This window comes from Ursus americanus, chromosome 23 (genome assembly GCF_024610735.1).
Source record: "Ursus americanus isolate L20-20 chromosome 23, mUrsAme1.1.p, whole genome shotgun sequence".
Lineage (NCBI taxonomy): Eukaryota > Metazoa > Chordata > Mammalia > Carnivora > Ursidae > Ursus > Ursus americanus.
Window position 1 is genome coordinate 6,530,663 of NC_142149.1, and position 13,779 is coordinate 6,544,441.

General features: G+C 50.5%; 1 protein-coding gene across 1 annotated transcript; it reads right to left on the reverse strand.

Moving 5' to 3' along the window:
• Window positions 1–450: 450 nt before the first annotated feature.
• On the reverse strand, window positions 451–10,969 carry LOC148107923 (CMRF35-like molecule 5). Its single transcript, XM_087854144.1, has 4 exons — window positions 10,930–10,969; window positions 4,928–5,257; window positions 3,298–3,418; window positions 451–840 (listed from the first exon to the last, which is right to left on the reverse strand). The coding sequence occupies exons 1-4, from the start codon at window positions 10,967–10,969 to the stop codon at window positions 738–740; spliced, it is 594 nt and encodes a 197-aa protein (XP_087710270.1). The 3' UTR covers window positions 451–737.
• Between the last annotated feature and the right edge of the window lie 2,810 nt (window positions 10,970–13,779).

A 13,779-nucleotide genomic window follows, 5' to 3' on the forward strand; every position in this document is an offset into this window, starting at 1 on the left:
GGCAAAGGTTAGGCCAAACAGGAGTGGGCGAGGGTGGGTCTGAGCTGGCTGGAGGACGGACAGCATCACAGGCATGAAGGGCACAGATCTGAGCCCCTCATTTGTCCCATCTGGATGGAGAAGTCCAGACTGTCCCTGGAGCCCTGCACCGGAAGGACCAGAGAGACTAAGGGACGAATGGAGGGACAGATTGGAGCTGTTCGTGTGACCACCAGTGAGTCCCCTGCGCTTGGAGACCACTGATGTAGCCACAGGGTCACGTGGATGTTGACATTGTTTCAAAGCCCCTCCCCACCAAACACTCATGACTTACACAGGGAAAAAGAGTAACTTAAGACAGTTACCAGACACACTCTAATTCCAGCGCTGGGTTTAGAGTCACTTCTGACCCTCTAGGATGGACGGATCTTACTCTCACATATAAAACAATGAAAGAGTGTCCCAGTGAAATAATCTCAAAAGAGCCCAGGAAAGCCATAGATTTACTAGGAAACGTGCGGAGCAAACAGATGGGATGCGGGTCGGGGTGGTCCAACCTGTCTTCAGTCTTACGTGCAGGCGATTCTTCCTCCAGGAGACAGGGACGCAGCGACAGCTGGAACATCTGGCCCATCAGGGTCTCTGACCACGTGCAACACTCGGAAGCTTTTTGGTTTAATTCTGGTTCTATAGTTACTGGTAGGTCTGGAATTTTAAAACCCATCATTGGCCAGAGTCCTGAATGCTGTGATAGTCCGTTATCCTCGGCAGAGCCACTCCAGGGTCACAAGGAAAAGAGGCACCAGGAGGATCCACACAGGAGGCTTCTTGGCTGCTACCGTGGAGGCCAGGGTTCTCGACCTGTGCAGAGCAGAGAAGGAGCCAGGGTTCATTCCTGAGGTCAGGACGAGGGGAGTCCCTACCTAACAGCGACCAGATCTCTCTTGGAGCTGTAACCCCTGCCCATTCCTGCCAGAGGTCAGAGGGTGCAGGGGTGTTGATGGCGCCGGAGCTGGGCCTCTCCTGCTCAGGCTGACTCTATCCTCCCCCTGGGTCCCCCTGACTCCAGCTCAGCCACACCACAGTGCACAGCAGGACCCCAGCAGGGACCCTTCACAAAGGTCAAGAGCACGAAGTGAAGGCTGCTAGCAGGGCCCTGTGCAGGGAACAGGGTGGCAGGATAAGCTCCCTCCTCATGGGCAGCCCCAGCCCCCTCCTCCCTGACCTCACTCCTGAGCCCAGAGCTGCAGGAACGGCAAGCCTTGCTCCTTGCCAGGGAAGCCCCTCTGAGGGCACAGCCGTGCTGCTCAGGGCTAAACCTTTAGGGGTCTCGCTGCAGCTTAGCCTGGGCTCCAGCCCCTCTGCCCCCAGATTTCATCCTGCTTTTTGGCTGCTCTCCCACAATTCCTCTCTACCTCACCTGCAGGCCAACCAAGCTCAAGGGTTTGCTTTTGCTGTGTTTTCATTCTACTTGTGTCCTACCTTGTGTCAGTTCTGCCCAAATTTCCATTTCTGATCTAATATTATCTCTTTGAAGCAGAGGAAGATTGCCCCACCCCTGTCCACCAGGCTATTTACCTTCAGGGTTCTCCTGGGAGGGTCTCTCTCAGCTCTGACCCCCACGTGGTAGCACATATGCGGTGGACCCTCTCATACACCCTGTATAGTGGACACGGGGTCCAGGTGGACGATGGCCCTTGCTTACACGTGTCCCCCTGGTGGTCCCTCTCAGTATCCACGTGTCTGGACCCCTCACCGTCGGCGTCATGCCCTCCTGCACGAGCAGGGCCAGGACCCTGCAGGCCAGCCTTGCCCTGTGCTTCCACCTGCCTTGAGCGTGATGGGTCATGTGGATTTCACAGGTGGCTTTCTGGAAGGAAAGGGAGGGCATGCTGCTTTGCCCTTCCTCAAAATATCCTTAAACTACTGTGCTCTTTTCACAAGTTCCACTCCCTGTGGGGCTGCTGTCCTGTCTCTTGCCCTGCAAGCTTCCTCCCATGCTCCTGGTCTCCTAAAAGTCCTGCATCCTCTACTCCCCACTCAGCAACACAACCCGTCTCCAAACAGTCACCAGCAAGACGGAAGCTTGTCGTAGACCAAGTGCTTGTCGCATTCAGAGGCATGACCGAACAAACCGTCTAGTGGGGCCTGGCTCCAGGGAATAGGTTCCTGGAGAAGGGAAGGAAGTTGGCCTGGAGCTGGAAGGGAGCTGGTGGAGGGTGTTTCTGGGGGGCGGGACCCAGGGAAGGAATGCACCTTCACCCTGGCCTCTGATGGGGAGAACCTGGAGCAGTGTGTTTGCCCCTTAATGAAAGAGCTAATTGGTTGTCTTTGGATGATTCTTGATTGGTGGCCGGGGTGGGGGGAGGGGGGCAGTGGGCTGCTTCAGGTTGATGTCCCAGCCTCTCTACCATGTTGAGAATGTGAGAAAGCAGGAAACCCAGCTTCCCACTCCCTCCCATTTCCTTAGCACTCAGGGAGGGCAGGGCTGGATCCATGGATCAGATAATGGCCCGTGACCTTCTGTGGGCAGAAAACACTCCCCCTCAGAGATGTCCTAACCCCCAGGCCTGTGAATGTGTTAGGGTACATGGCAAGGGGGAGTTCATGATCCAGATGGAGTTAAGATTGCCAACCTGCTGACCTTGAGTTGGGGAGATTAGCCTGTGTTATCTGGGTGGACTTTACGTCATCACCAGTATGTTTATAAGTGAAAGGACAGGGAGAGCCAGTGTCCCAGTAATGTGGTGTGAGGAGGACTCGGCCACCGCTGCTGGCTGTGAGGATGGAAAGGATCATGAGCCAGGGGGTGCAGGGTCCACCTACTGCTTCTCCCTTAGAGCCTCCAGAAGGAACCAGCCCTGTCGGCACCTTGACTTTAGCTCAGGGAGACTCATTTCAGACTTCCGAACTTCCAACCACAAGATCATAAAATTGTATTATCTTATGCCACGGTTTGTGGCTGATTCGTTCCAGAGGCCACAGGAAAACAAATAGAGAGCACTTCCCTTCTGGCAAACTCGAGCCTGGAACCACCGACCCCCCCTTTTGGCTTCTTGTGGGTTGGGAGGCAGGTGAGCAGGAGACCAGAGCCTTCTGTCCTGCAGCCCAGCTGAAGCCCTGTGTTAGGTCCCTCGTGGGGAGTGGGGAGCTCTTGAAGTGCTCAGAGGTATAAAGGAGGAGCCCCTGCAGACTTTGCTGATGCTCTCCTGCACAGGCGACTTCAGAGGGGCCAAGGGGGGTCCCTGACTGAGTGTCCTGAGGGTAGTGGTCACAGGGCAGCAGTGGGAGAGTCTGCTGGGGTCCAGCTCTTCTCACCTGCCATTGGGGTTGATCACGGGCTGGTTGCTGGTGATGCCCCGGGGAAGTGGAAACGAGGAAGCGTGACTCGCCAGCGTGGGTCTTGCCACAGACTTGGGAAAATCTGTTGGATCCGGTGCTAAACACACAGAGCAGAGCAGGGCTGTGAGAGTGACGCAGTGGCTCCCATGGCCTTCTCCACTCCCCCCTCCCCCAGGCTGAAGAAGCTTCTGTCTCAGCACCATCGCTCAGGCTCATTGGTCCGCCATCGCATCTTTCTGGTTTCTCATCCCAAACATGCTGCTACTTCATTTGCAGAGAAACACCAGTTCCCCGTCTGGGAGGCACGTGGCGTGGGGGCTCGGGAGCAACTACGTTCAGCTCAATCTCAGTGTCCTGTGTGGCACAGCTGAGCACGTCAGAGCCACGTCCCCACCCCTGGAACTTTCCATCAGCCAGGCCAGCTCTTCTCTGAGTCTCAGCCTTGCCCGAAGCAGGCTGCGTGCCACCTGCCCTGATGCGCTGTGACCCATGGGCTGGCTGGCCCAGGGTCCCCCGTGTCCTGCAGCCGCCCAGAGCCCGCAGCCCCTGCTGTCCCTTCGGGGCCTTCCTGCCTCCCCGGGGCCTTCCTTACTGCACCAGGCCTGCTAGCGAAGCCTTGTCTGGTTGGAGGGTCCACACTCCAGATCTCTGGCCCCAGTTCCTCCTGCACTCTTGCACACATCCACCCACCCTTGTTGTCTTTTTCCAGTTGATCTCTGGAACATTCTACACCAGCATACCTGTCCACTGCACACATTCGCACAGCAGATTTGCATATGCTGAGTGTGAAGAGCCTTTCTCTGCTTATTAAGTGGGGTAGTGAGTAGTAGAGATGTTACTTCTCTAGTGTCTGTGTGTCTGTGTGTCTGTGTGTCTGTGTGTCTGTATGTCTGTATGTTGGAGAGAAGACTGAGGGGTCCAGAGGTAGACTGTGGGGCGGGGACTACACCTGACTCCCTTTCCAGGCCTGTCTCCAGGGAGGCCCTAGTGTCTCTGGAGCAGCTGCAGTGGAGCCCAGAGTCCCCTCCAAGGCTCAGAGGCAGAGAGAGAGGGGGTCCCTGCGCTCTGGTGGAGTCTGCCTTTCCTTCTCCCAGAAATGGGTTCAGAGTCCCTCCCCTGCTCCTTTGTGCTTATGTTGCCAGAGGAGGGAGGGGAAGAAGGAGGGGCAGGGAGACGGTCTCTTGTCCTGTAGCTGAGACCATCAGGGTCACGGCTTTCTAGCACCTACTGCTCTCCGCACACGTGACAAGCCCCACTCAGCCTGGGGCTGCAAGGGGGTGACGTTACTGGAAAAGGAGGAGCTGCCTTCCCTGGACAAGCCTGTCCTCGTGGAGTCTCTGCTTCTCTGCTCCCCCTGGGGACATCGGATGGAGACATGCAGAGATGTGGAGGCTCACTCTTTCTTCTAGTCTTTCCCAGACTCTTGGTGCCCCCCCACATGCACAAGGGCACACATGTGCAGATATGCACACACAGAAACACACACACGTGTTGTCTCAGGCATGTTAAGAGACGCCTCTCCATCCTTTGGGAAGACAGAGACACAGTCCTGACCCCTCTGTGGTTGGTACCAGGGCCCCAGAGCACAGGAGGGAGTAGTGCCTACCTGGGTCGACAATCACGGAAATTTTGTACCCCAGGTCTTCACCGGTTCTCTCAATCCCACACCAGTAGGTGTCTGTGTCATCTCGACGGAGCCTCTCTAAGGTCACAGTGAATGAGCGTCGGCTGTGATTGTCCTGGATGGACGCTCGCTCCTTCTTCACCAGTTGGTCTGTCCCAGTGGTTTTTACAAGGATTCTGCAAGAATTCTTGTTCCTCCCGCGGCACCACCACTTCTTGTAGGATTCCCATCCTCGGCCATACCCACAGTTTACCGTCAGTGTCCCCCCCTCTGTGCCTCTCACCGTTCTCTCCTGGCAGATGGAGAAGTGGCCTAGAAGACAGAAACCCAACATTCATGTCATCTTCCTTGAGCCCGGGGCTGGTCTGGTCGCTGCTGGGGTGTTGGCACTGCCCTGAAGACCAGCCAGGAGCCTCTGGCCTCTGTCTAATCGCCACATCTGGCCTGTCCCTTCATCCCCTGCAGGATGGCTTTAGCTGTGCCCTCTCTTGGATGTTCCCCTTGGGGCTCCTAACTGCCCAATACAGGGGCCCCGCTCACTCACCACCTATTGGTTTCGGATCCCTACATGCCCTCTGCCAACTCCTCTCCCCGGCAGCGCAGAGCCTTCACTGCAGCCCCAGGTGTATTTCTGAATCCCAGAGCTGGTGAGACAGTGTGGCCCTGTTGTATATGGATAGATGTCCCTATGATTTCTGCCGCATAACTGATCACCTGGACCTGCCCATACGTTTGCAGGCAGAGTAAGAAATGTTTTTTTGTGAGACTCCTGATGTGTGAATGGCCTTGGAACCCTGGTTATTTAAAATATTTTATCTGGGAGCCCCTGGGTGCCTCAGTCGGTTAAGCATCTGCCTTCGGCTCAGGTCATGATCCCAGGGTTGTGGGATCGAGCCCTGAGTCGGGCTCCCTGCTCTGTGGGTCTGCCTCTCCCTCTCCCTCTGCCTTTCCCCCTGCTTGTGCTCTCTCCATCTCCCTCTCTGTCAAAATAAATAAATAAATCTTTAAAAAAAATAAAATATAGTATCTGTCCCCCAGATCAGAACTGGCCCTTCTGTTTTGGAGGCTAAGAGCTGCAAATTTTGCCTCACAACCCCTACTGCTCCAGGCTGGGCTGCCCTCCCCCAACCCCACCCCTGCCCCAGAATGGCATACGGGAGGGGAGGCAGACACACATAGCCCAGGTTCCTTGAAAATATAAAAACATGGGAACATAGAAATGCCCTCACTCCAAACCGCGTGTAAGCAAACACATGTTTAACTTCCAACCCCATCATATGCCCTTTAAATAGTGCCCTAATGGGGATGGTCAGTGGGAAGTCTCATCTGCAGGGAGGACGCTTGCTGGGGGGTCTCAGTGGGTCTCCAGCCTGGCTGTCCCCCCCGAGGCTCCCACATCTGCTGAGGTTGGATGTTGTAATTACCCAATTTGATGTCACTTGACCTTGTTTTCGTTTTTGCCTACTATGACCTTCATCTGTGTGTAGATTCCTTCCCTCTTCTGTATCTATTAGGTTTCTATACTAATAATTAATAATAATAATGAAGTTTTCTTTCCTTTTCGAAACCAAAACACGGCTGCTGTGAATCTTTTGTTCAGAACGTAATCGGCATAGTTGGCAGGATTCACCACACGCCTTTTCTGTTTGGTCGTGGACACCCCCACGCTGATGTTGACACTCTCGCGTGCGAAGACCTACAGTTTTGCTCACTGGCAAAGCGATGGTCTAAGCGGGCCGGTCTGTGGGCGCCACGGGAAAGTAAATGCAGCTCGTAGATGCTTTGCAGACTGTAACTGGGCACGACGATGGGTCATCCTTAGCTCGCCGAGGATGGTGTTTGGTCACAGCACACAAGCGGGTGGTGGAGCCTTGTGAGAAGTGCCAGAAGGAAAGACTCAAATTGGAAACGGAGGTGGCCGATGTACAGTCTAAAATGGCTGTGCTCCAATGTCAGACTGTCGTTTTTCTGACCAAGTCCACACCCTCCAGCACGTGGCAGAAAACGCGGCCCTGAGCGTGGCCGAATGTAAATGTAAAAAGAGGAGAGGAACGGTGGCCGCTAAGAAGTGCGCCTAGCCACGGCTTCTGCTGGGCCTGAGTGGGACCCTGACACCTGGGGTGACCATGTCTGGGACCATGATGAGTCAGATACTCACGGGCGCGCTGGTAAGAGGCAAGCTCGCCCCGATCACACTCAGCCTCGGATGGCGTCGCCTGGAGTGGCAAGGGGACCAGCAGGCAGGGGTGAGGGAAGACACTCTTGAGGACTTTACGTAGCAGGAAGTCAATGATATTTTATTTCCAGCCAGCCAACGATCAGGGGAGGCCTTATGATCACGGTGAACGCGCCGATGTGATCTGGGCACTGCGGGCGTCTAGCTTGATGCTGGAGATGCATTTGCGTTTGTGACTGTGTCCCAGGAACCGACCTTGAGAGCCGCGTTTAGAGACTGGAGGCAAGGGCCTCCCGGCAATGACGATAACGGGCAGCCCACGGATGGGACCCCTGTGCTGGAGCTAGCTGTCCACGGACCTGTGACAAATACCCTCCAGAGGACAGAGAAGCCGTGGTATTCTTTAAAAGCCGATGCAAAAATTAGGCGAGGAGGCCATGAAACATGCTGTTTTCTCGGGAGCGGCAGACGCGTTAACGGACCTGCCCCTTACGACTCAAATCAGAAATCGAACAATCAAAACTCCGCCTGCCTAGAAGCCGGTGATCATGACTGCTTCACGAGACCGACGGCCCCACTGATGGCGTGGTGGAGAAGATGACACAGTTAGGTGAATTAGGAGATTGGAGTTTAGCTTCTCGTGATCAATCACAAGGAAAGAAAATTTGGGTCTCCAGGAGAGGCACGTTTCCAGCCCTTCTTAAAGTGGGGTTGGCTCGCGAGAAAATTGGCGGCATTTCCATCCCTGATTTACGGACGATGTGTACAGATAAAGGACTCCCTGTCCAGAAGACCACTGTGAAATGGGAACCCAATCTGGTGAAGGCGCGGGCACCGTTGCCTTTACCCTCAGCCCCGTCTCCAGCCTGTTCTCTGACCTCCTGGCCTGAAGGGGAGGCCACGCCCCAGAGCAAGCAAGGATGTCAGATTAACTCGTCAGGATGAACGACCCCATGTGCCCATGACTATATATCGGAGAAACGGATATACCACTATTGCCTCGGCCCTTGTGGACACTGGGGCAGAGGCCCGTTCAATATATGGAAACCCTAAAGAGTTCAGAAGACAATTCATTACCATTACTGGCCTGGGGCGTGGTGGTGGATACAGGCAGTGCAGACGACACTTATTAAAAATAGGGCAATTACCTAAAAGAGATGATAAAATGACAGTACCCGTTCCTGAATACATAATTGTCATCGATATTCTCAAAGGTCTCAAACTGGCTCGAACAGATGGTATATATCAATTTGGAGCACGTGCATTTCAAGGCAAAACCGCACCGGTCATTGTAGGGAAGCTAGTAGACCCCCCTGTGTCTATTCTACGAGCATTTAAAGGAGTGCAAATAAAACAATAGCACGTTCCCGGTGGACAAGATGATATTAGTAACACTATTTAGTATTACCTTCAAGCAGGTGTATTGATACCTACATCTACTGAGTGGGACAATTCTACTTGGCCTGTGGGGAAAAAAGTGATGGTATTTGGCGAATGACAGTAGATGATAGGCAATTAGACAAAGTTACCCCTCCATTAACTGCTGCCCAGCCGGACATAATTACCTCCATTGAACAGATCCAAGCCTGTGCTGGCACCTGCTACACAGTGACTGATTGAGCAATTGCCTTTTTTTTTTTTTTTACCATCCCTATTCCTCCTGAGTCTTGGAATTGATTTGTCTTCACATGGCAAGGCCGTCAGTTTATATTTACCCGGTTGCCTGAGGGTATAGACATAGCCCCACCATGGGGGGCATCTGGCTCAAATTAAGTTGCCCCATCGGAATTCTAATAACTCACTATATAGATGATATTTTAATGCCGGGAGATCATGAGTCACAGGTGCGGGAGGCCTTGGGGTTGATAGTAAATGAAATAAAACGAAAAAGATGGGAGATTAGTCTCTTTAAAATACAAGCACAGTGCCAAACAGTTACGTTTTTGGAAATTGTCTGGGATAAAGGAAAAAGAGAGATGTTACCTAAAGCAAAACAGAAAATTATAAACTTTAAATCACCACAAAATAAAAAGGAATTTCAGAAATTTACAGGATTGTTTGGGTTCTGGAAAAACCATATCCCACCTCTGGGACAGATACTAAACCCCCTCTATAAAGTTATTGGAAAGAAGCACCAATTTAATTGTGGGAACAGGCTTTTCAGCAAGTGAAACAGGCTATTCGAGCTGCTTTAGAGGTATGGCCCCTTCGACCTGGGCCCTATTGAGCTGCAGGTCTCAGCGGAAGGGGAATATGCTAATTGGAGTTTGTGGCAGAAACAAGAGAGTAAGTGGTGCCTTTAGGATTTGGGGCTAGGCAGCTCCCTTCTGGTCGTACCTCTCAGACCCCATTTAAAAAACCGTTCTCAGCATGCTCCCGGGCACTGGCTGACACCGAGCCTGTAGCTGTGAATCGTGGTGTATTAATGAAGCCTCAGATTCCTGTTATGACACGGATTCAGGGAAATCCTACTACTCATAAAATTGGACATGCCCAGGAAGCTAATATAATAAAATGAAAATGGTATAGACAAGATCAGGCTAAGCCTGGCCTAAAAGGAATGTCATACTTGCATGAAGAAATTAATGACGCGGCTTACTAGGTCCAACTGGTCAATATGCTCTAATGGTTTCCCATTAGCCAATTCCCCTATCATGTGGGGGAAGCCGTATGATCCACAGGAAAAGAAAAACTACCGACTATGACCTTCGTCTATGCCTGGATTCCTTTCCTCTTCTATGTCCGTTAGGTTTCTCTAATAATAATGAAGTTTTCTTTCCTTTTCGAAACCAAAACACGGCTGTTGTGAATCTTTTGTTCAGAATGGGCCCCCTCCCCACGACACTCTGACCCCTACCCACCTAAAATACCTCACCCTCTGGGTGGACACGTGGCACAGAACTCAACATACACACACACTCACGCACGCACACACACACACACACACACACACTCACACAGGTGATTGCTTGTTATTTCACTACACACCTTGTTCTTCTGAGTCTCCATACCTTTGCACAAGCTGTTCCCTCTGCCTGGAATGTTCTCTCTTCTCTGCTTGAAGGAATCAAGCCCTTCTATTCATCCCTCAAGCCTCGGCTCAAACAGTGTCTCTTCTACGGTGTCTCTGGTTCTGCAGCCAGCTCGGTGGCTCCCAGTGTCACCAGAGCCCTTTGTCCCTGTCTCCATTGTTGCTCTTATGACACTGCAGGATGGTCTGATCTTTGGCTCGTCCAGAGCAGAGACGCAGGCAGGCTGATGTATGGCGTTGAGCAATTCTCCAGAGAGCCTGTCACCCCTGCTTCTGCTGTCTGTCTTCCTCCCTCTACCCTGAGCTCTTCGGAAGAGAGGATCCCGGCTCTAGCTACACGTTAAGACCCGTTGTGCAGGCTTTTAAATGATCCAGATGTCTGAACCCCACCTTGACGGAGTGGGTCTCAGCTGGAGCCTGAGCTTCTGGGCTCCTTCCAAGTTCCTCTGGGATTCGTGCATTTATGCATGTGTGTGTATATGTGTGCATATGCTTCCCTCATCCATCTGTCTATCCATCATCTATCCATCCATCTATCTGCCACGGTTGACCAACAGTGCCCTAGAAAACAGACACCGTTTGTGTTACTTATATCTATTTCCACTCCCCAATACCTAACTTAATACCTGTCAGGCAACAAAACTTTAAAAAAAATTTTTTTAAATGAATAAGCGTCTAGATGAGTGAAAGGCTCTGCCATTTCCCCTCGGACAGACCCTGTCTGAGTCCCGCCCCAGCCCTGCAGGTGCTCCGTCCTGAAGCCCCCACCCCACTCACCTTGGACGACCAGAAGGAACAGAACCGGGAGTAGCCACATGTCCTGCTGCCTGGGTTGTCTCCCTGGTGCTTGGCTGATGCCCGCTGCCCTCCAGGGACTGGAACTGAGCTCCGAGGCAAACTGTCTTCTACTTCTCTAAATTAATCTTTTTTTGATTTCTCTCATCTACTTCCCTTTTTTTTTCTTCAGTTACTTCCTAATTTCATTAATTAGGAGAAAAGCAGTGCGGTCCTTTGGGAGCGTATGGCTGATGTGATGAGGTGTGCTCTGTCCTCGCACTGGCCCCTCGTCTCAGCATCCCCTGGGTCTGTCCCTGATGACCTTGTCTCCGGGGAGGGTCTCTGCCCCACCCTGTAGCACCACCTCCAGTCTCTGCACACCTACTTCCTGCCTCCCCCAGGCCCACGTCTTGACTTCCATTGGCTACTGGCATCTTTGTAGAGCTGTCCACCCTGTGAGCAGCTCAGATGTGCTCAAAATGCAATTTCTTGTCATCTTCATTCCTAAAGTCAATCCGTTCCAACACCTGGTCCATGGGCCCAGGGCCTCCTTCTCCACCTGCCTCCACCAGACTAGCCTTCCTAAGACAAAGCCCATGGGGTCTCCTTCCTGACACCTGCTACCCTCAGAAGGCGTGAGACAGATTAATAGGATAGACTCAAATTTAACAGCATACATGCAGGGACTGCACACGGACATGGCAGTTGGCATAATGGCAGGCCAACGTCATCCTGAATTAAGAGAAGAGGGTAAGGGTTTGGGACTTCAAAGGGGAGGAACACAATTCAAGGAAGATGAAAATGAGCAATTGTTTAGCAGACAATGTTTGCTCTGCCATGTAGTTGGGTTAGTCAGAGAAAACTTAAATTTAAAGTCCTCTGAAGTTTCTCACAATAGAAGTTGTGCTGGTAGCATGTTTCTTCCCATTGAACTGGTTTCATCCAATTATTCCTGACAGTAGGTGGGTGGTGGCAAACTCATTTCAGAAGCGGTGATCCGGGTGTATTCACAACGTGAGGCTAATGGAGTAGGTCATCGGGTATTAAATAAGAGGCATTAATATGGAATCGAAAGGAAAACGATGGTTAATGACTGGATCAAATGTTAAGCCAGTTCCCGAGTTCTGAGGGCAGCCAGGGGAGCAGACTTCTAGATGTCAACCTGAAGCGGCTTCAGGGAGAGGGGGGGCAGGTTGTGGCAATGAGACAGAACCTCCGGGTCTCTAGATGAAACGTCTCTGGTGATCTGAGAGGCCCACTGAGCAACTGGCACGAAGCTGGTCTGTGTGTGAGCTATTGTGCTGATTTCTCTGAAGTGTACGTCGAGTTCAGGAAAAAGGGCAGTTTTCATTCTTAATGATTCCAAGTCGGGAAGGTGGGAGAAAACTCAAAATCTTAGCGTGGAGAGTTGTAGCTGGGCGGTGGAAGACACTAGAAGGACCTAGTCCCATTTATAATGATTAGTGTTAAAATCTATTATGTACAAAGATGTGTTATTGAAACATGTTTTCTCTCTGTATTCACCCTCATTATTGCCAAAGATAACCACGTCAACACTAATGTGTTTGCAAAATAAGTCGACTTTCCAAGGAAACGTAGTCAATTATTTACGTAAGTGCAACCAGAATGATGATTGACTCTTTAAAACTTGCTAGGACTGCCTGTCCCTCACCTGTCAACGCTTCCCATGTAACATAACGTACCGAGTGAGCCTAAATAGCTCGACTGCTCACAAAATCTCTTCCAGTGTCATGTTCCACGGGCCCTTTGGAACACCTCAGACTGTGGTCGAAAGACTTTGTTTTAGAATTTGATTTTGGGAATTGTGTCACAAAATATCAAAATGATTTGAATGTTGATTGAATAGGATCACACATCATTACGAAACAATATCTAATGATCCTTTTAACCAAAGCGACAACAAAAGATACTCAAGGCGAACACAGAAGGTTACATCGTTGTGAGAAAATGTAACTCCCTTCAGATTAAGACTCCGTGTTCTTAAGTAAGCGAAGACCTGATAAACACAGGAAATTATTTTGGCAACGAGAATTGTGGTTTTTTAGGCAGATAACTTAGGTGATAAAGAAAAAGTTATACTTAAAATGTCTTATGGAGAATGGACCAATAGTTCAAGAAAACTCTGTGTTCTTCACAAAAAGAAAACAAAAACTTTGCACCAGTGAACTTTTGATGTTAAAACTCCTTTAGTTATTTAAATGTATCATAATCTTAGCCAGTATTGACCACACATAACATTTCTTTCCAAAGATCCTCTCTTCCTAAACCTTCTAGAACTTTCTTTTTTACCTTTAGATTTTGTCCTAAATGTTTCCTCTTGAAATAACCGGTCTCACATTAGGACAAACTTATTTACTTTTCCCTCAACAAATATGTCTTTTTCTTCTTCATACTTGTTCTTACCAACAGCACATACCCTATTCTCTTCACGTACGGAGTTGTTTCCCTTGTTATTTCTAGCAGTTTTAACGAGGCTTCTCAGAACTCTTTAACGCTTTGAAACCTTAGTTTCTAGTGAAAACTCAATAGTAGGCAACTGTGAGCTCGGTCACAGCAGAATTTTTTAGATTGACAAATTGATGAATATATTTTATGATTTAGAAACAAGTTTTTTTTCATCATACAATCCTTCAATAAAGCATGAAAAATTTTTAACAGACCCAAATTTATCTTTAGTTTCTCTGTTCATTATTTTATCTTTACATCTGTTTAATTTACCTATTTTTTAACAATTATGCCCAGACTGCCCCCAAAACTTCACGAGGCATTAGGTAAAATCAACTGTTTGCTAAGGTTTCTTTTTCTCCTGGTCACGTTTGCAACGGAGAT

Excerpts from the sequence above, each read along its gene's own strand:
- LOC148107923 (XM_087854144.1), bottom strand. The coding sequence starts at position 10,969 with ATGTGGCTACTCCCGGTTCTGTTCCTTCTGGTCGTCCAAG. Across the intron at positions 5,258-10,929 it reads GTTCCTTCTGGTCGTCCAAG|GCCACTTCTCCATCTGCCAG; the intron begins GTGAGTGGGGTG and ends TCTGTCTTCTAG. Across the intron at positions 3,419-4,927 it reads TTCCGTGATTGTCGACCCAG|CACCGGATCCAACAGATTTT; the intron begins GTAGGCACTACT and ends CTGTGTGTTTAG.